Source organism: Hemiscyllium ocellatum, chromosome 7, assembly GCF_020745735.1.
Source record: "Hemiscyllium ocellatum isolate sHemOce1 chromosome 7, sHemOce1.pat.X.cur, whole genome shotgun sequence".
Classification (NCBI taxonomy): Eukaryota; Metazoa; Chordata; class Chondrichthyes; order Orectolobiformes; family Hemiscylliidae; genus Hemiscyllium; species Hemiscyllium ocellatum.
Window position 1 is genome coordinate 99,411,722 of NC_083407.1, and position 27,026 is coordinate 99,438,747.

The 27,026-nt window shown below is 55.7% G+C and overlaps 1 protein-coding gene across 1 annotated transcript in view; it reads right to left on the reverse strand.

Annotated features, from left to right (window-relative positions):
* Positions 1-1,040: 1,040 nt before the first annotated feature.
* slc19a1 (solute carrier family 19 member 1) overlaps positions 1,041-27,026 on the reverse strand; it is a 71,102-nt gene continuing 45,116 nt past the window's right edge. The window contains exons 4-6 of the mRNA XM_060828079.1: positions 14,317-14,509; positions 10,900-11,041; positions 1,041-3,527 (exon numbers count right to left, since the gene is read on the reverse strand). Coding sequence (XP_060684062.1) covers positions 3,336-3,527; positions 10,900-11,041; positions 14,317-14,509 — 527 coding nt within the window. The 3' untranslated portion in view covers positions 1,041-3,335. The remainder of the gene's footprint in view (positions 3,528-10,899; positions 11,042-14,316; positions 14,510-27,026) is intronic.

Consider the following 27,026-nt stretch of genomic DNA (forward strand, 5'->3'; position numbering starts at 1 on the left):
AGGGGTCATTGTGCTGGTTCACCGGCAGATTCAACAAAGGAAGGTTGCTCGGTTGGCTGAGCCTATGGATTGAATGTGCTGAAAATGTGTTGCTGGAAAAGCGCAGCAGGTCAGGCAGCATCCAAGGAGCAGGATTTCCTGTTCCTTGGATGCTGCCTGACCTGCTGCGCTTTTCCAGCAACACATTTTCAGCTCTGATCTCCAGCATCTGCAGACCTCACTTTCTCCTATAGATTGAGTGTGTAGTGAATGGAGAGGCTGGTCAGAACTGCCCTGGGGAGGGGGCGGGGGGGGGGGGGGGGGGGGGGGGTCTCCTGCCATTAAACATTTCAGCAAACCCAGGAGCAAAATAACAGGGGCAATCGATGATTTTGAATATTCTCATTAGAGACTGTGTAAGGCACTTTGACTTATCGGAATGGGAATGAATGAGGGGATCAGTGGTAATGTTGGTATTTCTTTGCCTATCCATAATTACCCTTTGACCTGACAGCCATTTCAAAGGGCAGTTCAAAACAAGTCACTGCACTGTGGTTCTGGAGTTACATGTAGGCCAGACCAAGTCAGGACAGCTGACTCCCTTCACTAAAAAGGACATTGGTGAATTAGACGGGTTTTCATGGCAAGAAAATGACCATTTGCTGGTCGCTATCAATAAGACAAATCTTAAATTCCTGATTTTATTTTAGATTCAAGCAGCTGTCCCAGTGGGATCTGAACCAAGGACTTCGGTCTGAGCCTCTACTTCCCAGTGACATCAGCCACCGTGCCACCCTCCCCCAACAGTGTGGCCTTTCAGCACAACCCAATCAGAGCTCTATATGTTAGCAATCATGCTCCAAAGGTTGATTTTTAGCCTCAGTAAGGCTGAAAATGTGTTGCTGGTTAAAGCACAGCAGGTTAGGCAGCATCCAAGGAACAGGAAATTCGAGGTTTCGGGCATTCCTGATGAAGGGCTTATGCCCAAAACGTCAAATTTCCTATTTCTTGGATGCTGCCTAACCTGCTGTGCTTTAACCAGCAACACATTTTCAGCTGTGATCTCCAGCATCTGCAGACCTCATTTTTTACCCGAAGCCTCAGTAAGGCCTCAATAAATACTGGAATTGGATGAAAAACACCACCCTGAAGATACATCCTCGCATCTACTCCAGCTCACAACCACCAGGGCATTCCTGTATCATCCACTAACCACCAGGGGGCGCAACTGGCACCTGCCTTCCACCAATGATCAATGAGGTTTAGACTATCAATGCATCTTGTTAGAAGGGGCAGCATTAAGCTTGGCAGCAGAATGCATAGAACACTTTCAACGTGATGGATATGAAACACTTCAACGGGAAAATGTTTTACACACCGACGGGATCTGGAATATGAGCTTTTTAAAAAAGAGAGCGTGAGCAAATCAGCCGGATTTTCTTCAAAAGTCGACACAGGCCCTTGATAAAGTGCAAGCAAGGAACACGACCATGTCACTCAAATTAAAATCATTCCCTCTAAGTGAGCTCGCAGACATCAAACAACAGATCTGTGCCTTTCTCATTGAAAAAAGAAATGCAATTTCCCACATAACCAAGAGGCTTTTCAGTTAAAAGTGAACCACGATGTTGTGGGTCTGGAGTCAGACGTAGATTAGGGGGAGAGGATGGTTGCTTCCCTTCCCGAGCCCTCCATCAGGAATGAGGCTGGGGGCCTCGGGGGTGGAGACACAACTCTTCAAAATAAGGCCCAATTTCTGCCGCTCCCGCCCAATCCTCAACGTGGTCCTAAACCTCAGCTCTGGAACATTCCCTCAAACCATTGGCGGATTTTTTATTTTAAAAAGGCACTGAGGAAATGAAAAGTGCTGAAGAAGCCACTGCGAGTATCTTACTTTTACACGAGGGGATGTGACGTTGAGGTGCTCGAATCTTCACTAACCTCCCTTTGTGCTATCGGGAATCAGAACCCCATGCTATTATCGATCAACCCTATCCATTATGTTGAAAAAAAATCTTTTTTTTTTCAAAAACTCGAGTGCTGTTTATCGATTACGTATAAAATACTACATCAGGAAGACTATGGTCAAATCAGTTCAAGCTTCATTCTCATCAGTTGTGCAAATGGAGCTAGTTTTGGCGTGTGCATCAAAAGATTTGCGCGATTTTACAAACGATCCTCTCTTCCACTTCCGTAATAATTAAGGCAGGAACACTGGTTTGGAGAAATGGTCTGATGCCAACATTGCCAAGGGCAAAACCTTTCGGGTCTGCTGGTGAAGGTTCTGTGGGTCATGGATAAAGGCAAGCGTTGGGTCCATTACATCAGACCCATGCCCAATGGTCAATGGGTTGGTGATTACTACACCAACGCCAAACATGATGACCGCCCACATGCGTGTGTCAATCAGTTAGGCCAACGGCAATCAAGTCAATATATAGAGGACCAAACTAGCAATGTCATGATGTACTAGTGTTATTAAAAAGAGTTAAACAGAGTTAATTTTTTTTGTCTCCCAAACCACCCCTCCTCAAAAATTAAAGTGCATAATTTTGAAGTGATTGAAATAGTATTTCATAGTCAAGTGGGTTGTAATGTAAACCCCAAGTCTCTTCCCCCAATTCTTCAAGTTGGCAGTGGAAGTGCATGAGGGTTAAATCACAATTTGACACTGTGTCCTCCCCGCCTCTGCAGCCTGGACGCTCACCCTGGCACCTGAGCCGGTCATTTCACGCACTTCCCCAAGCAAAAGGTCCTTGGCCAATCAGGGCACAGGTCCGGTGAGCCACATGCCTACCTCCTTTCAATGCCACGCCGACTCGCAAGAAGGTCACGTGTTACATTAGCACCAGTTCAAAGGCTGGAGAGTGTGGCTCCATGTTGGTAGGCCAAGCTTGGCATTCGTGCCCAGGTCCATGTAGACGCTGCATTGGCGAGGAGGAGGAGGAGGAGGAGGGGCCAGCAAATGTTCAGCTCAGTCCATTTCCTGAAGTGTTGCTGGGAGGGAGGACAATGCTGCCCGACCTTTTGCGTGGGTACAGTCTAGCTGGTCGCAGACAACTGCACCTTGGGATTCTTCTGGGCACGCTCAAGAAAAGGGGGTTGGCAGGGGCTAGCCCCCTCGGAGACGAGGAGGACCCACGATACTGGGAACGTGGCCTCACTGCCGTCTCATTGCATTCGATCGCTCCAACGCTACTTAAACAAACAAACAAACAGCAAAACAAAACGAGCACTCACAAACATTTTCACACACCCCCGTGAGATTGAGAGTTGAGGTGGGGGGGTGGGGAGGGGAGCAGGGATATCCCGATCCCTCCTGCAGCCCTGGCCCCCTCGCGCTCTGCGTCTCGCTCTCAGGCCCTCGAGCAGGCAGGGTGGGTGCATCCTCCCGTCCCATTCATCTCAGTCACTGGACCGTTGTTGGCCTCGCCCTCCTTCTGCAGGCCTCGGGCCTTCAACTCCCGCTGGTGCCTGGCTAAGACGTACAGTCCTCTCCCCAGGTAGATGCTGGCCAACAGCGAGAAGTGGCCAATGTAGAAATAGAACTGGAGAGGTGGGAAGGGGAGGTGAGGGACAGAAAGAGAGAGAAAACAAAATTAGAATCAGCTACCTGATAGAAAAGGCAAGATAAATTTGACTCGATCGGAGTGACCCGAGATGATAGGAAATTAGCCCTGGCTAGAACACAGACACTCACAGTACTTACTAGTGGGGAAAAAAAAAATCAGACAGGATCCCTCTGAAAACCATGAATGGAATTTCCAGAGCATCACATAATTGAAAACAGTAAGCCCTAAATTATTTCCTGCTGGGTCCTCCAGTCCTATTTCGTAAGGGCAATCCCAGTGCCTGTTAGACACGAGGACTTGGCCATTCTGCTACACCATCCCATTCCACCCTCCCCACTGCCATCCTCACCCCCTCCTCCCACTCACAGCTATAACAGAATAGCCAAGGGGTACCCCCCCCCCCCCCCCAGAAAAGGGGAGTTAAAACTACAGGGTATGGGGGCAAGGGGAGAGGAGAAAGACTTTTTTTGAGAAAATAAAGGAGTTGAGGGGCAACGTTTTCACGCTGAGGGTGGTACGTGTATGGAATGAGCTGCCAGAGGATGTGGTGGAGGCTGGTACAATTGCAACATTTAAAAAGGCATCTGGATGGGTATATGAATAGGAAGGGTTTGAGGGAAATGGGCCTAGTGCTGGCAAATGGGACTAGATTAGGTTAGGATATCTGGTCAGCATGGATGAGCTGGATTGAAGGGCCTGTTTTTGCACTGTACGACTCTATGATGATATCTGTCAACACTGCCCTGTAGGCACCACATGTGGGTACCCCTCAGCCCACGAGGCAGAAGATTGAGAGTTCACATCCCACTCCATATTATAAATTTCAGATTTAAGCGCAGCACTGAGCCTGTCCAAGGGGCTGGCTTTCAGATGAAACATTCAGGAATCGAGGGTGCAAGGCTTCCCTGGCGAGAGACAACACCAGATTTGAAGAGCAGCAAACAGTCCCTTTGTATGCCAGTATGGAGCGTTCAGACTGGCTCCCACTTTTTCCACATATTACATATACTTCAGAACAATACTTCAAATGGGCTGGAAAGCACTTTGAGGCATCCTGGGGTCGTAAAAGGCGCTATAAAAATGCAACTCTGACACTGCCCTCTGACCTTAGGAAACCAGTTGAGCAAAAGACAGTAGCTACTACTGAAACATTACCAGCAAGGGTCTGCTTTGGGTAACACAGTCAGACAATCCTGCATTGTACACTGCCAGGCAAACTCTGCTCTCAACTCAATGATGATTAGCCATATTGAGAAAAAAACTATATAAAAAAAAAATTTTCACTATGTTGCAAAAACAAAACCCACAAAACAAGGCGGTTTTACCAAACAGCTGTCCTTAATGTGCTGTTTATCAGTAAAGTGGGCTCGGAGCAGATCACTGGTTGGAAAACAGAGAGCTGTAATCCTGCTCTTTGGCAGCTTATTTGAACACAAGTGGGTTTGGCACCTCTTCAAGCACTATTTCCTGCTACCATGAAGAGGCTGCAGTGCGGTTGTTATAATGAATATCAGAATTATCTAATGTCCTGTGTGTTCAAGACCGCACTGAACCACAGGTACCTGGGATTAAGGCAGCTTCCTGTCAGCTTTAAGTGTACATACAAACGCAGCTATTATAACAAGGAGGTTGACCGGTTTCCTGTGTTGTCGAGAAAACAATATTTAAAAATAACAACGCAACTTGTTGCTACAATTTAGCTCTTTCCCATCAGTCTCACCCTGCCCAGTACCCTTAAATATAAAGGGGGCACCATGAGCCAAAGCCTTCTTCAACAAAACTTTTTCAAAAACAATGATGAAATTTTCATCAATTCTGACAGGATGCAATTTTTGTTTTTATAAAGCAAGCAGTCTTTTCAAAATGACTAAACATTTGACGGTTTAGATAAGGGGAAACTATTTCTTACAATGAGGTGGGCAGGTCCAGAACCTTAAAATTTATGCTACTTCTGGTAACGTCAAGGAGCATTTGGAATCTGGACCCTGAAAGCTTGGGAGTTTGGAAGTTTGGTTTTGCTGGACAAGGGTGTTAAAAAGAAATTGGAAACAAAGGTGGGTAAGGGAGTGATTTTAATTCTTTCACAGGATATGGGCGTTCGCTGCCTAGGACAGTATTTATTGCCCATCCACAATTGCCCTAGAGAGGGCGACAGTGAGCTGCCTTCTTGAACCACTGACACCTACAATGCCATTAGGAAGGGTTTAGATCCAGGGACACTGAAGGAATGGTGATATCTTTCCAAGTCAGGATGGTGACTGGCTTTAGAGGAACTTAGAGGTGGTGGTGTTCCCATCTAACTGCTGCCCTTGACCCTCTAGGTGGTGAGAGGTTGCAGGATGGGAAAATACTGTCAAGGGAGTGAATCACTGCAGTTCATCTTGTATTTGGCACACACTGAGCATCGGTTAAGGCAGTGAATGCTGAAGGTGACGTTAATCAAGTGGGCTGCCTTGTTCTGGATGGTGCTGAAAATGTGTTGCTGGAAAAGCGCAGCAGGTCAGGCAGCATCCAAGGAACAGGAAATTCGACGTTTCGGGCATAAGCAAAACGTCGATTCTCCTGCTCCTTGGATGCTGCCTGACCAGCTGCGCTTTTCCAGCAACACATTTTCAGCTCTGATCTCCAGCATCTGCAGACCTCACTTTCTCCTCCTTGTCCTGAATGGTGTCAAGCTTGTTGAATGTTGTTGGAGCTGCACTCATCCAGGCAAGTGGGGAGTATTCTATCACACTCCTGTCTTGGGGCTTGTAGACGGGCTTTGGGGAGTCAGGAGGTTAGTAACTCTCTGCCGTGTCCTGAGTCTCTGAACTGCTCTTGTAGTCACTGTGTTTATGAGGTGAGTCCAGTTGAATTTCTATTCAATGATAATCCCCAGAATGTTGATAGTCGGGGATTTAGTGACGTTAACATCATTGACTATAAAGAGGCAATGGTTAGACGGCCTTTTATTGGAGTTAAGATGACTTAATTCAATGGGAAAACAGGCCCAAGCTGAGGCTGAGAGATGTCCAGCATGAAGCCTTGGGTACACCATTCTAAGCATGGGTGCTCTGCACCAACATCTGATGTAGACTGATGATAAGTGCTGGGTGGGTGGGAGTGGGAGGGTGGGTGTGACAGGCTCTCCGCCCCGCAGCCCATTTCACAGACACACCCCTCTCCCACCTCCAAGTAATTCATTCAGTTCCAGCTCATGACACCGACGGAGGTCATTTGGTCCACTGTGTTGGTGCCAATTCATTGAAAGAGCTGCCCAGTTAGTCCCAGTGACTTCCTATTCCCACATATTACTTACATCCTTTTCCCCTTGGAGGTATTAACCATTCCCAATCAGTCTGCTCCCATCACCATAACTCACTGCATATCAAACATTCACTTTTTTGGGGTTTCGTACGATATTCTCTGATCTGTGTCACTGCGCCCCGCCAGTGGAAACAAACAGTTTCTCCTGGCTTTACAGCCTGAAACTGGATTTTGAGTGCCTCATTTTAAACTCCCCTCAAATTTGTGGTGGCACATTGTCTCACAGCGCCAGGGATCCAGGTTCGATTCCAGCCTTGGGCGACTGTCCGTGTGGAGTTTGCATGTTCCCCATGCCTGCGTGGGTTACCTCTGGGTGCTGCGGTTTCCTCCCACAGTCCAAAGATGCGCAGGTCAGGTGGATTGGCCATGCTAAATTATCAATAGTGTCCAGGCTAGGTGGATTGGCCATGGGATATATGGGGTAATGGGATAGGGAGGGATGCTTTTCAGAGGGTCAGTGTGGACTCAATGGGCTGAATGGTCTCTATGATCCTCTGTTCTAAGGAACACAGACCCATCTTCCACAGACTCTTGGCATCACCGGAGGTCCCTCATGTTAGATACCATTCTTATAATTCTCTTCTGTTCCACCTCCACAGACCTGGACTTTAGACTTAGAGAAGATAAAGCACATGTCTGGGTCTGTTCCCCCCGGGACAGTCACAGAAGCTGCAGCTGGAGAGCTGACACCCCCCCACGTCAAATATGGCTGACCACGAGACTCCCCTGCTCTTCCCCTCCACCTGCCCTGGGCATTCGGGAAGGATTTTCAGGCCGAGCAAGCTGTTTGGCCACATTAGCAACACACCGGCTGTGGTCAGCAAGTCTCGGAGTAGCACTCTAACTGGGTGCTCCCTCAAGGGCTCATCCAGAAGGCCCTGACATCTTCAGGGCAGTGCCCAGAAACTGGACCCAGCTGAGGTACAACACTCGACGTATAAATGCTTTGAAATAATGTCTTTGCATTTGCACACTGTGTATCTGCGAAGGATAATATATTCTGCACTGATACAAAGAGAGAGAGACAGACAGACAGAAAGCATTCATGGCCATCCTGACAGGGTCATGTGATTGGCTTTCAGCTGCAACATTAGAGCTCAGGCAAACAAACATAGGATTTATTCATTTTACTGGTCGTTATCGAGACACTGGTCCACACGAGCGCTCTCTGTGGAGCTGGAGTTTTCCCACGTGATCAATTCCACAAGGATCCAAACAAGAGTGGAAAGGATCTGCTGGGCCAGTGCTGGCCCGGGGTCACATCCTCCCAATTGCTCTGTCACCCCCGCGCCCAGCTGCTGTCCAGTGCAGGAGACCCAGAGGATGACCGAGGGCTGGATCGAGCTCAGCTTTTTGGCTGCATCCAGGGTGAACAGCTCACTAACATCCACAGCCTGGTCTCCTGCACTCACCCTTCCCCACTGCACACGTCATTCCAGCCCGGTTGGGTTCACCTGGTACTCCGCTCCTCCCTCCTCCTCTTCCCCACTGCCCAAACCCTGGTAAAACTGTGGGATCTTGACATTTATCAAAATGTCCAAAGTTCATGCCCTCTCTCTCACCGTGGGTCTAAATGGGGGGAGAGGGAAACCCCTCATCGGGAAAGGGGCCCACTGAGTGCCACACTTCCTGTCCCTGCCACCCCCCTCTGACCCCTCCCACTGTCCATCAATCCAGTCTGGGGGTCCCCAGTCCACAGCCTCCAGCAGCTGTTGTCATAGCAACAGTCGGAGTCTCCCTAGTGACGCTGAGAGATAAATTCCAACCTCCGAGAGGCTGGCAGCTCTTGGTGGGGGTGAATTCTCGGCTGCTCACTGTGTGACAGATCACTCCCCACTTGCCTGGATGGACGCAGCTCCAACAACACAAGAAGCTTAACGCTGCCCAGAACAAAGCCGCCCTTCGATTGATTGGCTCCACACACGCGCGCATCCACTCCCTCCCCTACTCACCGACTCTCAGTAGTAGTTGTGTGTACTATTTACAAGATGACTGCGGAGACCCTCAGACAGCACCTTCCAAACCCACGACTGCTTCTACCTAGAAGGGCAAGGGCAGCAGCTACATGGGAACACCACCATTTGCAAGTTCCCCTCCAGGCCACTGACTTGGAAATATATCGCCATTCCTTCACTGTCACTGGGTCAAAATCCTGGAATTCCCTCCCCATAGGGCATTGTGGGTCAAGGGGACAGCAGCAGTTCAGGAAGGCAGCTCAAAGGCAACTAGGGACAGGCAATAAATCTCACAAATGAATAAAAAGATATTGCCATTTTATAGGCGTAGGATGGAGAGGCTGCAGGATGCTGGGACAGAACATGCACCGAGTGCAGAATATTGGGATGCAATGAGTTAAGCTGGAGGTATATTGACCTTCGAAGAGGTAACAGGAAACATGCATAGGGTAGTTAGCTAAACACTTGGCTACAGTAACAGTCTCATGTGCAAAAACCAGGGAAGCTATGCTACATCTTTACCAAGCTCTGGTTAGTATTACATCCAGTTCTGGTCATCGCAGCTCAGGGACGATGTGAGGGTCGGCCAGAGCGGGGAGACAGGATTGACCAGGATGGTTCCAGGGACAAGGGATTTTAGACACAAGGTTAGGCTGGGGGCAAGAGGGCTGCCAAGAGGACATATGACAGATGTGGACCAGAGTGTTGCAGGGTTAGGATCAGGATAAGGATGTTTCAAAAAAAAACAGGCTCCGTTGAGAGAAAGTCTGAGGATTGGAGGACACGGATCCCAGGGTTTTGAGACAGACATGCAGTGTCGAGGGGAGTGGGGGAGAGGGTTGCTGTCTATCAGCTTTCCTCAAACTGTCTTTGAGGACCATGATTCTCTGAGTTCCACTGCACATAGACTGGAAAACACAGGGCTTTCTCTCACTAAAGAAAAACACACACACAGACAAAACAGGGAGAGAGAGACTCAGAGAAACAAGAGACAGACTGACACACAGTGACAGAGACAATAAAAAAGACTCATACAGACACACACACAGACACACACTCTCCCAGTGACTGCTCTTGGCTTGGCTGCTCCCTATTCCCATGGCAAAGGGCAGAGAATGTTTATTTACACTTTACTCAAATCTCTTCCCCTCCCAGCTCACTGCCAAAACCTCAGAGCAGAAACAGAGCGAGAGAGAGAACGTTCACACATTTAAATATAGAGTGCACTTAATGACCTCCTCACAGCCAGCTAGGTGAGGTTTAGTCATTGATGGAGCATGGGAAACAGGGCAGCTAACAGTGTGGACAGCAGGAGCTCACAACAAATTCAATACTGCACACAGGCTGTATTAACGGGTGTCTCATCGGTGGTTACTGGAGAGGCAGAAACTGACTCTAGGACATTCGGGTGAACAGTCCATGACCCTGCTCCTTGTTCCCAGCTCCTCCCTCCCACCACCCCTGGGGTATGATGCTCTAGCTGCGTGGGGTGACCAACACACTAGACAGGGATGTCCTTACGGAATAATACTACACAAGGGGGGTACTATTTAGCCCCCTGATACAGCCTGGCAGTCTTAACCCCACAACCCAATGAGTTTTCTCCTTCAAATACATACTCTTGCCTCTTTCAAAATTTAATCGTCAAATCCACATTTGCCACCTTATCAGGAGGTCTGTTCCAAATCAGAACAGCTCGCTGGGTCAGAAACACAAACAAAAACTTACCTGCCTTCTAGTGTTTTAGCCAGGTGTTTCAAATCCACATCCTCACGCTGTCTTTTTCACTCCCCCCACCACCCCTACTATGGGTGGAGATTCCTCTTCATTTACCCCACCAAAACTCTTCAGAATTCTGAGTGCCACAGAATTAACCCTAACCTCTCCAGGCTCTAAAACAGAACTCGCCGCCTCATCCTCAGCCCCACACCCTGTACACTCGCCAAGGCCTGGGTGTGGACACAGTACAACAACAAGCCGATTCTAAAGTGCCCCCCTCATTTCCCCCCCCCCTTCAAGAGTTGGGTCATCCTGGCCTGATCTGCTATAGAGGACAGACTGACTGCCCTTTCCCATGCCATACGTACCTGGTTGTTCACATGCAATCCTAGGCCCCGTTTGTCAGCGATGATCAGCGTGATGATGGTTTTCAAGATGGTGGCCAAAAACGTGTTGATACCAAACACCAGTGCACAGAGCTCCTTAGACAACGACGTGGCGATCTGAAAACTAAATGACAGCACACACGGAGTCAGGACAGAGGCCTTCACAGCAACTGAACTCCTCCCACAGTCACCACAAAGTCTGATTGGCACCTTAGCAGGGTGTGGGGGATTACCACACAGCGGACTGGTCACCTGACCACCATCGCCACATCCTGCTGCTCACACTGGCCCCTCTGACCCCTGCACCATTTCAGCAAAGCCCTACATTAGCTCCACCCCATCTTTCAGTTCCACACTTTCCAGACTCCCAAGTTCAACAGCTGACTCGGAGCACAGCCCCCCCCAGGTCCATTCTCCCCAGGCACCATCTGCTGCTCATTGGCCATTTCCATTTCTGTCTCCTCTTGACCCATCTGCCATTGCTGTCCTCTTTCGTTACTGTCTTCTCTCACCCTGCAACAGTACCCCTTCTATCACTGAACCTTCTCGGACTTCCACTAGGTGAGCTGGTTAAGCCCTGAGAGGGCATAGCTGCTAGACTGCATCTGCGGCAAGTGGTGAGGGAACCAACAAGAGGGAAGAACAAAAGGACGTAAGATATAGGACCAGAATTAGGCCATTTGGCCCGTCGAGTCAGCCTTGTTATTTGACATGGCATATTTCTCAACCTCACTCTTCTGCCTACTTCCCATATCCCTCGATTCCCTTACTAATTAAGAACTCACCTATGTCCATCTTAAGTACAATGACCGGCTTCCTCACCAGTCTACCGGTTATAAATGCACTGATCTTATTGGACAGGGTGACCAACTTGTGGAGACAAAGACCCACCTTCGAATCACCTCCACTGTGTTGTGTGGCACGAGCACCGTGCAAAAGGGGACAGAATTCAAATAGATCTAGCAACTCAACACCCGACATCCACGAGGTGATGTGGGCCATCAACAGCAGCAGCACTGTACTCAAATCTGTAAAAGTCACCCAGTGTTGCTTAACCCCTTGGACTCTTCACCTCGGGTAAGAAACACCCTAACCCCACAATCCTGGCCTTCTTAATCTAATATTATAGTGTGTGTGTCTCCCCCCCCCCACCAACTTCCCCCCCACTCCCCCCCCACTCTCCCCAGAGAAGCTCATATCTACAGGCCGTTCTGCTACAACGCACACATCATGAAGATAAGTCCACTATAACACGCCTGACGACCTGGAGACGCTGTTTCTAAAGCAGGAACGTTTCGGCCCCATTCGTTGAAGAACAGTCAGTTCTGCTATTACGCGATTTTCTTATAACACGGGATTGCATGAGAATGGAACTATGTCGGTATAGCAGAACTGACTGTATTTTAGACAGGCCAGTTCTGTCGGGATTAACAAAACGGAAGGCCAGGCCAATAGCTCATGAGGGAAGCTTTCGCTTCAGAACATAAGAGCTAGGAGCAGGAGTAGGCCATTTGGCCCTTCGAGACTACTCCGCCATTCAGTAAGATGGTGGCTGATCTTTATGGCCTCAGCTCTACTTGCTCACCATATCCCTTAATTTCTTTACCGTTCCAAAAATAAAATCTACTTTAGCTTTAAAAACGTTTACTGAAGTAGCTTCACTGGGAATTCCATAGATTTACAACCCCCTGGGTAAAGACGTTCCTTCTCAATTCTGTCCTGAATCTGCTCACCCTAATCTTGAGGCTATGGCCTCTTGTCCTAACTTCATCTACCAGTGGAAACATCCCTCTACTTCTGTTTCACCTAGTCCCTTCATAATTTTATACGTTTCTATAAGATCCCCCCTCATTCTCCTAAATTCCAATGAATATAATTCCAGTCCACCTCAGTGGCATTATAAAGATCGTAAAGGGGCTTCGCAACAACAAAGAGATAAAGGAGAGAAACTGCTCCCATTGACAAAATGGGAAAGAAGGATTGAAAACAAAAAAAAACCACCAAAGGAAGAAAGCAGAGGGGAGAGGAGGAGAGTATTTGAAAATCAAAACGTGTGTCAGTACGATTTGGAATGAGCTACCCGGAGGGTTGCTGGAACCCGGAATGATTAATTAATTTCCAAACAGACATGACCACTTGGTAATCCAGAAACTGTACTCAGTCACATCCGGGCTGACCAGGTATCCTGAAACCAACCTGCTCACATTAGCCAGCGTGTTCAGCTGATGAGAAGAGACTGTCATTTCGCAATGTTCAGAGCTGATGCTGAAATGGCTACATTTCAAATGTTCTCACTAATTTATACTGAAGGGTTAACACAGGGCTGATGGGTTCAGGACATCATGGCCACAGACAGCCACACTCACACCCCCTTGAAGCTGGGGGTCACGTTGAAGTCATCAGAGCAGCTTGGAAAATGGCTCATTTACACTTGCTCAATAGCAACATACGTTCATGGTGTGTAGGATATGGGGGAAAGAGCCAGGAGATTGGCACTGGGGAATAGAGCCGGTGCAGCTCCGAGGCGCTGAAGGGTCCCCTTCCAGGCTGTAATAATTCTCTGATTCATAAACATCCTGTGCACGCTGATGGAATACCTACAGGAGCCTGAGGAGCCCACATCTTCCCAGTTCAGCAACGTTCACAAAGGAACCGGACATGGTGAGGCACATCTGTGTGTTGAGGGCAGGTGGGACTTGAACTCAGGCCGTTGGGCCCAGAAATAGGCACGCGACTGCTGTACCACAAGGACCCTTCCAATAAGGCAACTGGATAACAGCCTCAAGAGGAGGGACATTCGAGGGAGTGAGCTCACAGGGAGGAATGGTCAAATAACTTATAAAGTTCTAACACAGGGTAAACATAGGAAGGATGATCCCGATGATCAGAACCAGAGGGACGCAGGCCACTCAGGACTGAGAGGAGGAGAAACGTCTTCACCCAGAGAGTGGTGACCCTGTGGAAATGTCCGCCATAGAAAGCGGTTGAGGCCAAAATGTTAGATGCTTTCAAGAAGGAGTTAGATATCGTCTTCAGGGATAAAAGGATCAGAGAGACAAATAAAAGCAGGAGCATAGTATTGAGTTGGACGGTCTGCTATTGAATGGTGAGGCAGGCTCAAAAGGGCTGAATGGCCTAATCCTCCTCCTGTTTTGTTTTCCTGTGTGCCTTCTTTGGCACATAACAACTGTAGATATTTCTTTTTTAATCCTTCCTTGCTTGGTTCCACAGTTCTGAGCCTGCCCTCCTGCCTCCCCCTCTGCCCCAATAACCCAGTCTTTCCACCCAGCAGTTCCAACCTTCTGCTTTTTTTTAAATAAAACTGGTTATGTTACCGCCCATTCGGAGACGCCATTGACCTCTGCCCTGGCAGGCGATGCACTGTGGGTAAATACTCACATCGCTATGGGAACCAAGAGTTGGTGGCTGCTCCTGAACAGGACAAAGCCCACGTAGCAGACCCAGATGTTGGTGGTGGAGTTCATCAGGAAGAGGAGGCCGGCCTGCAGCGCCGTGATGACGAAAATCACCAGCTCCGCCCACAACGACCACCGCAACTTGACGTGCCCGGCTGAGAAAGACGCAATGGCACCTGCCAACGAGAGAAAAGGAAGCCCAACTGAGGAGGTGAGGGACTGCACGAGGACACAACGCAATACTGAAGTGCAGCGATGCAGCAGCACCCCAGTAAAACTCAACAGATTCACTGGCTTTCACATTTCTAAATTAGAAGCTAATTTGGTCATTCAGCCTTGAGCCTGCTCCATCATGACTGATCCTCTATTTCAACACCATATCCTTCCTTTCTCTCCGCACCCCTTGATGCCTTTTGACTATAATGTTTAACTTAGGCACTTGTGTCTAAGATGGCACAGTTGAAAGTTTTTCACTGTCCGCCTGTACTTCGACACACGTGACAATCGAGTCTAAATTTCTTTTAAAACCACATCTTTCTTGAATACAGTGACTTGGTGTCTGCGGGCCTTCTGTGGTAGAGAATTCCACAGGTCCATTGCCCTTTGAGCGCAAACACATTTCCTCACCTCAGTCCAAAATGGTGTCTACCCTGTCTCTCCAGAGACTGTGCCCCCTGGTTCCACACTCCTCAACATTCCAACTTTTCAAGCCCTTTTCTCTGGGGATGATACTGCCTTCTTGAGCTGCTGATGTGTTTGGGGTGTACGAACACCCATTAGGGAGGGGGTTCCAGCACGGTGACCCAGCCACAATAAAGAAACAGAGGCAGACCTCCGAGTCAGGAACGTCGAGTGGTTCAACATTCTTGAATGTGGGAATCTTGCGGTGGCTGGTCTTCCCTTAGATCTGCTTGGATCAGAGCGAGAGCGCGCGTGTGAGACAGAGTGAAAACGCGCACGAGACAGAGCGCGAGCGAGAGCGAGCGAAAGAGCGCGAGAGGGAGAGCGAAAGAGCGCGAGAGGGAGAGCGAAAGAGCGCGAGAGGGAGAGCGAAAGAGCGCGCGCGAACCAGAGCGAGAGCGCGCGAAAGAGCGAGACCTAGCGAGAGCGAGCGTGAACAAGCGAGAGATAGCAAGAGCGCGTGCATGAGAGAGAGCGAGAGCGAGAGATAGCGCGAGAGCGAGAGATAGCGCGAGAGCGAGAGCGAGAGATAGCGCGAGAGCGAGAGATAGCGCGAGAGCGAGAGCGAGATAGCGCGAGAGCGAGAGATAGCGCGAGAGCGAGAGCGAGATAGCGCGAGAGCGAGCGAGATAGCGCGCGCGAGAGCGAGCGAGAGCGAGAGCGCGCGCGAGAGCGAGCGAGAGCGAGAGCGCGCGCGAGAGCGAGCGAGAGCGAGAGCGCGCGCGAGAGCGAGAGAGCGAGAGCGCGCGCGAGAGATAGCGAGAGCGAGAGCGAGAGCGAGAGAGAGCGAGAGCGCGCGCGAGAGCGAGAGAGAGCGAGAGCGCGCGCGAGAGCGAGAGAGAGCGAGAGCGCGCGCGAGAGCGAGAGAGAGCGAGAGCGCGCGCGAGAGCGAGAGAGAGCGAGAGCGCGCGAGAGCGCGCGCGAGAGCGAGAGATAGCGAGAGCGCGCGCGAGAGCGAGAGATAGCGAGAGCGCGCGCGAGAGCGAGCGAGAGCGAGAGCGCGCGCGAGAGCGAGAGCGAGAGCGAGAGCGAGAGCGAGAGCGAGAGCGAGAGAGAGCGAGAGCGAGAGCGAGAGCGAGAGAGAGCGAGCGCGAGCGAGAGCGCTCGCGAGAGAGAGCGCGCGCGAGAGAGAGCGCGAGCGAGAGAGAGCGCGAGCGAGAGAGAGCGCGAGCGAGAGCGCGCGCGAGAGAGAGCGCGAGCGAGAGAGAGCGCGAGCGAGAGAGAGCGCGAGCGAGCGCGAGAGAGAGCGAGAGAGCGAGCGCGAGAGAGAGCGAGAGCGAGCGCGCGAGAGAGAGCGAGAGCGAGCGCGCGAGAGAGCGAGAGAGAGCGAGAGCGAGCGCGCGAGAGAGAGCGAGAGCGAGCGCGCGAGAGAGCGAGAGCGAGCGCGAGCGAGCGCGAGAGAGAGCGAGAGAGAGCGAGAGCGAGCGCGAGAGAGAGCGAGAGAGAGCGAGAGCGAGCGCGAGAGAGAGCGAGAGAGAGCGAGAGCGAGCGAGAGCGAGCGCGTGAGAGAGCGAGCGCGAGAGAGAGCGAGAGAGAGCGAGAGAGAGCGAGAGAGAGCGAGAGAGAGCGCGAGAGAGCGCGAGAGCGAGCGCGAGAGCAAGCGAGAGAGAGCGAGAGAGAGCGCGAGAGAGCGCGAGAGAGCGAGAGAGCGAGCGCGAGAGAGAGAGAGAGCGAGCGCGAGAGAGAGAGAGAGCGAGCGCGAGAGAGAGCGAGAGAGAGAGCGAGCGCGAGAGAGAGAGCGAGCGCGAGAGAGAGAGAGCGAGCGCGAGAGAGAGAGCGAGCGCGAGAGAGAGAGAGAGCGAGCGCGAGAGAGAGCGAGCGCGAGAGAGAGAGAGAGCGAGCGCGAGAGAGAGAGAGAGAGAGCGAGAGCGCGCGCGAGAGCGAGAGCGAGCGAGAGCGAGAGCGAGCGAGAGCGAGAGCGAGCGAGAGCGAGAGCGAGAGCGAGAGCGAGAGCGAGAGCGAGAGCGAGAGCGAGAGAGAGCGAGAGCGAGAGCGAGAGCGAGCGCGAGAGAGAGCGAGAGCGAGCGCGAGAGAGAGCGAGCGCGAGAGCGAGAGCGAGAGAGAGCGAGCGCGAGAGCGAGAGAGAGCGAGCGCGAGAGAGAGCGAGCGCGAGAGCGAGAGCGAGAGCGAGAGAGAGCGAGCGCGAGAGCGAGAGAGAGCGAGCGCGAGAGCGAGAGAGAGCGAGAGCGAGAGCGAGAGCGAGAGCGAGAGCGAGAGAGAGCGAGAGCGAGAGCGAGAGCGAGAGAGAGCGAGAGCGAGAGCGAGAGAGAGCGAGAGCGAGAGAGAGCGAGAGCGAGAGCGAGCGAGAGAGAGAGCGAGAGCGCGCGCGAGAGAGAGCGAGAGAGAGCGAGAGCGCGCGCGAGAGCGAGAGCGAGAGCGAGAGCGAGAGCGAGAGCGCGCGCGAGAGCGAGAGCGAGAGCGAGAGCGAGAGAGAGCGAGAGCGAGAGAGAGAGCGAGAGCGCGCGCGAGAGCGAGAGAGAGAGCGAGAGCGCGCGCGAGAGAGAGCGAGCGAGAGCGCGCGAGAGAGAGAGCGAGAGCGCGCGCGAGAGAGAGCGAGAGCGCGCGCGAGAGAGAGCGAGAGCGCGCGCGAGAGCGAGAGAGAGCGAGAGCGAGAGAGAGCGAGAGCGCGCGCGAGCGCGAGAGCGAGCGCGAGAGCGAGCGCGAGAGAGAGCGAGAGCGAGAGCGAGAGAGAGCGCGAGAGAGAGCGCGAGAGAGAGCGCGAGAGAGAGCGCGCGCGAGAGAGAGAGCGAGAGCGCGCGCGAGAGAGAGAGCGAGAGAGAGCGAGCGCGAGCGCGAGAGAGAGCGAGAGCGCGCGCGAGAGCGAGAGAGAGAGCGAGAGCGCGCGCGAGAGCGAGAGAGAGCGAGAGCGAGAGCGAGAACGAGAGCGAGAGCGAGAGCGAGAGCGAGAGCGCGAGAGCGAGAGCGAGAGAGAGCGCGAGAGAGAGCGAGAGCGCGCGCGAGAGCGAGAGAGAGCGAGAGCGCGCGCGAGAGCGAGAGAGAGAGCGAGAGCGCGCGCGAGAGCGAGAGAGAGAGCGAGAGCGCGCGCGAGAGCGAGAGAGAGAGCGAGAGCGCGCGCGAGAGCGAGAGCGAGAGCGCGCGCGAGAGAGAGCGAGAGCGAGAGCGCGCGCGAGAGAGAGCGAGAGCGAGAGCGCGCGAGAGAGAGAGAGAGAGCGAGAGCGAGAGCGAGAGAGAGCGAGAGCGAGAGAGAGCTCGAGAGAGAGCGCGAGAGCGAGAGCGAGAGCGAGAGCGAGAGCGAGAGCGAGAGCGCGAGAGCGAGAGAGAGCGAGAGCGAGAGCGAGAGCGAGAGCGAGCGAGCGCGAGAGCGAGAGCGAGAGCGAGCGCGAGAGCGAGAGCGAGCGCGAGAGCGAGAGCGAGAGCGAGAGCGAGCGCGAGAGCGAGCGCGAGAGCGAGAGCGAGAGAGAGCGCGAGAGCGAGAGCGAGAGAGAGCGCGAGAGAGAGCGAGAGCGCGCGCGAGAGAGAGCGAGAGCGCGCGCGAGAGAGAGCGAGAGCGCGCGCGAGAGAGAGCGAGAGCGCGCGCGAGAGAGAGCGAGAGCGCGCGCGAGAGCGAGAGAGAGCGAGAGCGCGCGCGAGAGCGAGAGAGAGAGCGAGAGCGCGCGCGAGAGCGAGAGAGAGAGCGAGAGCGCGCGCGAGAGCGAGAGAGAGAGCGAGAGAGAGAGCGAGAGCGAGAGCGCGCGAGAGAGAGAGCGAGAGCGCGCGCGAGAGAGAGCGAGAGCGCGCGCGAGAGAGAGCGAGAGCGCGCGCGAGAGAGAGCGAGAGCGCGCGCGAGAGCGAGCGAGAGCGAGAGAGAGAGCGAGAGAGAGAGCGAGAGCGAGAGAGAGCTCGAGAGAGAGCGAGAGCGAGAGAGAGCTCGAGAGAGAGCGAGAGCGAGAGCGAGAGCGAGAGCGAGATCGAGAGAGAGCGAGAGCGAGAGCGAGAGCGAGAGCGAGCGCGAGCGCGAGAGCGAGCGCGAGAGCGCGCGCGAGAGAGAGCGAGAGCGCGCGCGAGAGAGAGTGTCAGAGTGCGAGAGAGCGTGCATGAGAGAGCGAGAGCGCGAGAAATAGCGCGATAGAGCAAGAGATAGAGAGAGCCCGCGTGAGACAGCAAGAGAGAGAGAGCACGTGCGAGAGCGCGAGAGATAGCGAGAGCGCGCACGAGAGCGAGAAAGACAGAGCCCGCGCGCGAGAGCGAGAGATAGCGAGAGCGCGCGCGAGAGCGAGAGATAGCGAGAGCGCGCGCGAGAGCGAGAGATAGCGAGAGCGCGCGCGAGAGCGAGAGATAGCGAGAGCGCGCGCGAGAGCGAGAGATAGCGAGAGCGCGCGCGAGAGAGAGCGAGAACGCATGCGCAAGAGAGAAAGTGTCAGAGTGCGAGAGAGCATGCATGAGAGAGTGCGAGAGCGCGAGAAATAGAGAGCGCGAGCGCGATAGAGCAAGAGATAGAGAGAGCCCGCGTGAGAGAGCGAGAGAGAGAGAGCGCATGCGAGAGAGCGATAGAGAGCGAGAGCGCGCAAGAAATTGAGAGTGCGAGCGCGATAGAGAGAGCACGCACGAGAGAGTGAGACATAGCGAGAGAGAGCGAATGAGAAAGAGAGCGAGAAAGAGCGAGCGCAAGACATAGCGAGAGAGAGCGAATGAGAAAGAGAGCGAGAAAGAGCGAGCGCAAGACAGAGCGAAAGAGAGCGCGCGAAACAGAGCGAGAGCTCTCGCGCGCGCGCTCTCGCTCTCAATCTCAGCGAAAAAGCGCACGCAAAACAGATTGAGAGTGCGAGCGAGAGCGCTCACTCTGTCTCGCGCGCACTCTTTCGCTCTCTCTCGCCATCTCTCGCTCCCGTGCGCCCTCGCCATCTCTCTTTCGCTCTCTCTCGCACTGTTTTACTCTCGCAGGCGCGCTCTCGCTATCTTGAACGCGCGCTCTCTCTCGCTGGCTCTCTCTATCTCTTGCTCTATCGCGCTCGCGCTCTCTATTTCTCGTGCTCTTGCTCTCTCTCGCGCACGCGCTCTCACTCTCTGTCACTTTCTCTCCTGCGCGCACGCTCTCGCTATCTCTCACTCTCGCTATCTCTCATTCTCTCTCGCGTGCTCTCGCTCTCACTCCCTCGCACTCGCTCGTGCGCGTTCTCGCTCTGTCTCGAGACAGAGCGAGAGCAAGCAAGAGTGAGAGAGCGAAAGAGCACGCACGAAACAGAGTGAGAGCGCGCATGAGAGCGAGAGATAGCGAGAGCGTGCACGTGCACGCGCGCGAAAGAGAGCGAGAGAGAGCGAGCGCGCGTGCGAGAGAGAGCGAGAGCGCGAGAAATAGAGAGCGCGAGCACGATACAGCAAGAGATAGAGAGAGCCTGCGTGAGACAGCGAGAGAGAGCACGAGCGCGAAACAGCAAGAGATAGAGAGAGCCCACGTGAGACAGCGAGAGAGAGCGCGAGCGCGAAACAGCAAGAGATAGAGAGAGCCCGCGTGAGACAGCGAGAGAGAGCAAGTGCAAGAGAGTGAGAGATAGCGAGAGCGCGAGAGATAGCGAGAGCGCGAGCGAGCGCGCGCGAGAGAGAGAGCGCGCGAGAGAGAGCGCGCGCGAGAGAGAGCTCGAGAGAGAGAGCGCGAGAGAGAGAGAGAGAGAGCGAAAGAGCGCGTGAGAGAGATCGCGAGAGAGCACACGAGAGAGCGCGGCGTGCATGAGATAAAGCGAGAGAGCGCGCGCGAAAGATAGAGCGCGATCGAAAGATAGAGCGCGATCGAAAGATAGAGCGAGAGCGCAAGATAGAGCGAGAGCGCAAGAAAGAGCGAGAGAGCGCGCGGGAGAGAGAGAGAGCGAGCGCGAGAGAGAGAGCGAGCGCGAGAGAGAGAGAGAGCGAGCGCGAGAGAGAGAGAGAGCGAGCGCGAGAGAGAGAGAGAGAGAGCGAGAGCGCGCGCGAGAGCGAGAGCGAGAGCGAGCGAGAGCGAGAGCGAGAGCGAGCGAGAGAGAGCGAGAGCGAGAGCGAGCGCGAGAGCGAGAGAGAGCGAGCGCGAGAGCGAGAGAGAGCGAGCGCGAGCGAGAGCGAGAGAGAGCGCGAGAGCGAGAGCGAGAGCGAGAGCGAGAGCGAGCGCGAGAGCGAGCGCGAGAGCGAGAGAGAGCGAGCGCGAGAGCGAGAGAGAGCGAGCGCGAGAGCGAGAGAGAGCGAGCGCGAGAGAGAGCGAGCGCGAGAGAGAGCGAGCGCGAGAGCGAGAGCGAGAGCGAGAGCGAGAGAGAGCGAGAGCGAGAGCGAGAGAGAGCGAGAGAGAGAGCGAGAGCGCGCGCGAGAGAGAGCGAGAGAGAGCGAGAGCGCGCGCGAGAGCGAGAGCGAGAGCGCGCGCGAGAGCGAGAGAGAGCGAGAGCGAGAGCGAGCGAGAGCGAGAGCGAGCGCGAGAGAGAGCGAGAGCGCGCGAGAGAGAGAGCGAGAGCGCGCGCGAGAGAGAGCGAGAGCGCGCGCGAGAGAGAGCGAGAGCGCGCGCGAGAGAGAGCGAGAGCGCGCGCGAGAGCGAGAGAGAGCGAGAGCGCGCGCGAGAGCGCGCGCGAGAGCGAGCGCGAGAGCGAGCGCGAGAGCGAGCGCGAGAGAGAGCGAGAGCGAGAGCGAGAGAGAGCGAGAGCGAGCGCGCGCGCGAGAGAGAGCGAGAGCGAAAGCGAGAGCGAGAGAGAGAGAGAGAGAGAGCGAGAGCGCGCGCGAGAGAGAGAGCGAGAGCGCGCGCGAGAGAGAGAGCGAGAGAGCGAGCGCGAGCGCGAGAGCGAGAGCGAGAGAGAGCGAGAGCGAGAGCGAGAGCGAGAGAGAGCGAGAGCGCGCGCGAGAGCGAGAGAGAGCGAGAGCGCGCGCGAGAGCGAGAGCGAGAGCGAGAGCGAGCGCGAGAGACAGCGCGAGAGAGAGCGCGAGAGAGAGCGCGAGAGAGAGCGAGAGCGAGAGCGAGAGCGAGAGCGAGAGAGAGCGAGAGCGCGCGCGAGAGAGAGCGAGAGCGCGCGCGAGAGAGAGCGAGAGCGCGCGCGAGAGAGAGCGAGAGCGCGCGCGAGAGCGAGAGAGAGCGAGAGCGCGCGCGAGAGCGAGAGAGAGCGAGAGCGAGAGCGCGCGCGAGAGCGAGAGAGAGCGAGAGCGCGCGCGAGAGCGAGAGAGAGCGAGAGCGCGCGCGAGAGCGAGAGCGCGCGCGAGAGCGAGGGAGAGCGAGAGCGCGCGCGAGAGCGAGGGAGAGCGAGAGCGCGCGCGAGAGCGAGGGAGAGCGAGAGCGCGCGCGAGAGCGAGGGAGAGCGAGAGCGCGCGCGAGAGCGAGGGAGAGCGAGAGCGCGCGCGAGAGCGAGGGAGAGCGAGAGCGCGCGCGAGAGCGAGGGAGAGCGAGAGCGCGCGCGAGAGAGAGAGCGAGAGCGCGCGCGAGAGCGAGAGATAGCGAGAGCGCGCGCGAGAGCGAGAGATAGCGAGAGCGCGCGCGAGAGAGAGCGAGAACGCATGCGCAAGAGAGAAAGTGTCAGAGTGCGAGAGAGCATGCATGAGAGAGTGCGAGAGCGCGAGAAATAGAGAGCGCGAGCGCGATAGAGCAAGAGATAGAGAGAGCCCGCGTGAGAGAGCGAGAGAGAGAGAGCGCATGCGAGAGAGCGATAGAGAGCGAGAGCGCGCAAGAAATTGAGAGTGCGAGCGCGATAGAGAGAGCACGCACGAGAGAGTGAGACATAGCGAGAGAGAGCGAATGAGAAAGAGAGCGAGAAAGAGCGAGCGCAAGACATAGCGAGAGAGAGCGAATGAGAAAGAGAGCGAGAAAGAGCGAGCGCAAGACAGAGCGAAAGAGAGCGCGCGAAACAGAGCGAGAGCTCTCGCGCGCGCGCTCTCGCTCTCAATCTCAGCGAAAAAGCGCACGCAAAACAGATTGAGAGTGCGAGCGAGAGCGCTCACTCTGTCTCGCGCGCACTCTTTCGCTCTCTCTCGCCATCTCTCGCTCCCGTGCGCCCTCGCCATCTCTCTTTCGCTCTCTCTCGCACTGTTTTACTCTCGCAGGCGCGCTCTCGCTATCTTGAACGCGCGCTCTCTCTCGCTGGCTCTCTCTATCTCTTGCTCTATCGCGCTCGCGCTCTCTATTTCTCGTGCTCTTGCTCTCTCTCGCGCACGCGCTCTCACTCTCTGTCACTTTCTCTCCTGCGCGCACGCTCTCGCTATCTCTCACTCTCGCTATCTCTCATTCTCTCTCGCGTGCTCTCGCTCTCACTCCCTCGCACTCGCTCGTGCGCGTTCTCGCTCTGTCTCGAGACAGAGCGAGAGCAAGCAAGAGTGAGAGAGCGAAAGAGCACGCACGAAACAGAGTGAGAGCGCGCATGAGAGCGAGAGATAGCGAGAGCGTGCACGTGCACGCGCGCGAAAGAGAGCGAGAGAGAGCGAGCGCGCGTGCGAGAGAGAGCGAGAGCGCGAGAAATAGAGAGCGCGAGCACGATACAGCAAGAGATAGAGAGAGCCTGCGTGAGACAGCGAGAGAGAGCACGAGCGCGAAACAGCAAGAGATAGAGAGAGCCCACGTGAGACAGCGAGAGAGAGCGCGAGCGCGAAACAGCAAGAGATAGAGAGAGCCCGCGTGAGACAGCGAGAGAGAGCAAGTGCAAGAGAGTGAGAGATAGCGAGAGCGCGAGAGATAGCGAGAGCGCGAGAGATAGCGAGAGCGCGAGCGAGCGCGCGCGAGAGAGAGAGCGCGCGAGAGAGAGAGCGCGAGAGAGAGAGCGCGAGAGAGAGAGCGCGAGAGAGAGAGCGCGAGAGAGAGAGGGCGAGAGAGAGAGAGAGAGCGAAAGAGCGCGTGAGAGAGATCGCGAGAGAGCACACGAGAGAGCGCGGCGTGCATGAGATAAAGCGAGAGAGCGCGCGCGAAAGATAGAGCGCGATCGAAAGATAGAGCGCGATCGAAAGATAGAGCGAGAGCGCAAGAAAGAGCGAGAGCGCGCGCGGGAGAGAGAGAGAGCGAGCGCGAGAGAGAGAGCGAGCGCGAGAGAGAGAGAGAGCGAGCGCGAGAGAGAGAGAGAGCGAGCGCGAGAGAGAGAGAGAGAGCGAGAGCGCGCGAGAGAGCGAGAGAGAGAGCGAGCGAGAGCGAGCGAGAGCGAGGGCGAGAGCGAGAGCGAGAGAGAGCGAGAGAGAGCGAGAGCGAGAGCGAGCGCGAGAGAGAGCGAGAGCGAGCGCGAGAGCGAGAGAGAGCGAGCGCGAGAGCGAGAGAGAGCGAGCGCGAGAGCGAGAGCGAGAGCGAGAGAGAGCGAGAGCGAGAGCGAGAGAGCGCGAGAGCGAGAGAGAGAGAGGGCGAGAGCGAGAGAGAGAGAGAGCGAGCGCGAGAGAGAGCGAGCGCGAGAGAGAGCGAGCGCGAGAGAGAGCGATCGTGAGAGAGAGCGAGAGCGAGAGCGAGAGCGAGAGAGAGCGAGAGCGAGAGAGAGCGAGAGCGAGAGAGAGCGAGAGAGAGAGCGAGAGCGCGCGCGAGAGAGAGCGAGAGAGAGCGAGAGCGCGCGCGAGAGCGCGAGCGCGAGCGAGAGCGAGAGCGAGCGAGAGCGAGAGCGAGAGCGAGAGCGCGCGCGAGAGAGAGCGAGAGCGCGCGAGAGAGAGCGAGAGCGCGCGAGAGAGAGCGAGAGCGCGCGAGAGAGAGAGCGAGAGCGCGCGCGAGAGAGAGCGAGAGCGCGCGCGAGAGAGAGCGAGAGCGCGCGCGAGAGCGAGAGCGCGCGCGAGAGCGCGCGCGAGAGCGAGCGCGAGAGAGAGCGAGAGCGAGAGCGAGAGCGAGAGCGAGAGCGAGCGCGCGCGCGAGAGAGAGCGAGAGCGAAAGCGAGAGCGAGAGAGAGCGAGAGCGCGCGCGAGAGCGAGAGCGAGAGCGAGAGCGAGCGCGAGAGACAGCGCGAGAGAGAGCGCGAGAGAGAGCGCGAGAGAGAGCGAGAGCGAGAGCGAGAGCGAGAGCGAGAGAGAGCGAGAGCGCGCGCGAGAGAGAGCGAGAGCGCGCGCGAGAGAGAGCGAGAGCGCGCGCGAGAGAGAGCGAGCGCGCGCGCGAGAGAGAGCGAGAGCGCGCGCGAGAGCGAGAGAGAGCGAGAGCGCGCGCGAGAGCGAGAGAGAGCGAGAGCGAGAGCGCGCGCGAGAGCGAGAGAGAGCGAGAGCGCGCGCGAGAGCGAGAGAGAGCGAGAGCGCGCGCGAGAGCGAGAGCGCGCGCGAGAGCGAGGGAGAGCGAGAGCGCGCGCGAGAGCGAGGGAGAGCGAGAGCGCGCGCGAGAGCGAGGGAGAGCGAGAGCGCGCGCGAGAGCGAGGGAGAGCGAGAGCGCGCGCGAGAGCGAGGGAGAGCGAGAGCGCGCGCGAGAGCGAGGGAGAGCGAGAGCGCGCGCGAGAGCGAGGGAGAGCGAGAGCGCGCGCGAGAGAGAGAGCGAGAGCGCGCGCGAGAGCGAGAGATAGCGAGAGCGCGCGCGAGAGCGAGAGATAGCGAGAGCGCGCGCGAGAGAGAGCGAGAACGCATGCGCAAGAGAGAAAGTGTCAGAGTGCGAGAGAGCATGCATGAGAGAGTGCGAGAGCGCGAGAAATAGAGAGCGCGAGCGCGATAGAGCAAGAGATAGAGAGAGCCCGCGTGAGAGAGCGAGAGAGAGAGAGCGCATGCGAGAGAGCGATAGAGAGCGAGAGCGCGCAAGAAATTGAGAGTGCGAGCGCGATAGAGAGAGCACGCACGAGAGAGTGAGACATAGCGAGAGAGAGCGAATGAGAAAGAGAGCGAGAAAGAGCGAGCGCAAGACATAGCGAGAGAGAGCGAATGAGAAAGAGAGCGAGAAAGAGCGAGCGCAAGACAGAGCGAAAGAGAGCGCGCGAAACAGAGCGAGAGCTCTCGCGCGCGCGCTCTCGCTCTCAATCTCAGCGAAAAAGCGCACGCAAAACAGATTGAGAGTGCGAGCGAGAGCGCTCACTCTGTCTCGCGCGCACTCTTTCGCTCTCTCTCGCCATCTCTCGCTCCCGTGCGCCCTCGCCATCTCTCTTTCGCTCTCTCTCGCACTGTTTTACTCTCGCAGGCGCGCTCTCGCTATCTTGAACGCGCGCTCTCTCTCGCTGGCTCTCTCTATCTCTTGCTCTATCGCGCTCGCGCTCTCTATTTCTCGTGCTCTTGCTCTCTCTCGCGCACGCGCTCTCACTCTCTGTCACTTTCTCTCCTGCGCGCACGCTCTCGCTATCTCTCACTCTCGCTATCTCTCATTCTCTCTCGCGTGCTCTCGCTCTCACTCCCTCGCACTCGCTCGTGCGCGTTCTCGCTCTGTCTCGAGACAGAGCGAGAGCAAGCAAGAGTGAGAGAGCGAAAGAGCACGCACGAAACAGAGTGAGAGCGCGCATGAGAGCGAGAGATAGCGAGAGCGTGCACGTGCACGCGCGCGAAAGAGAGCGAGAGAGAGCGAGCGCGCGTGCGAGAGAGAGCGAGAGCGCGAGAAATAGAGAGCGCGAGCACGATACAGCAAGAGATAGAGAGAGCCTGCGTGAGACAGCGAGAGAGAGCACGAGCGCGAAACAGCAAGAGATAGAGAGAGCCCACGTGAGACAGCGAGAGAGAGCGCGAGCGCGAAACAGCAAGAGATAGAGAGAGCCCGCGTGAGACAGCGAGAGAGAGCAAGTGCAAGAGAGTGAGAGATAGCGAGAGCGCGAGAGATAGCGAGAGCGCGAGAGATAGCGAGAGCGCGAGCGAGCGCGCGCGAGAGAGAGAGCGCGCGAGAGAGAGAGCGCGAGAGAGAGAGCGCGAGAGAGAGAGCGCGAGAGAGAGAGCGCGAGAGAGAGAGCGCGAGAGAGAGAGAGAGAGCGAAAGAGCGCGTGAGAGAGATCGCGAGAGAGCACACGAGAGAGCGCGGCGTGCATGAGATAAAGCGAGAGAGCGCGCGCGAAAGATAGAGCGCGATCGAAAGATAGAGCGCGATCGAAAGATAGAGCGAGAGCGCAAGAAAGAGCGAGAGCGCGCGCGGGAGAGAGAGAGAGCGAGCGCGAGAGAGAGAGCGAGCGCGAGAGAGAGAGAGAGCGAGCGCGAGAGAGAGAGAGAGCGAGCGCGAGAGAGAGAGAGAGAGCGAGA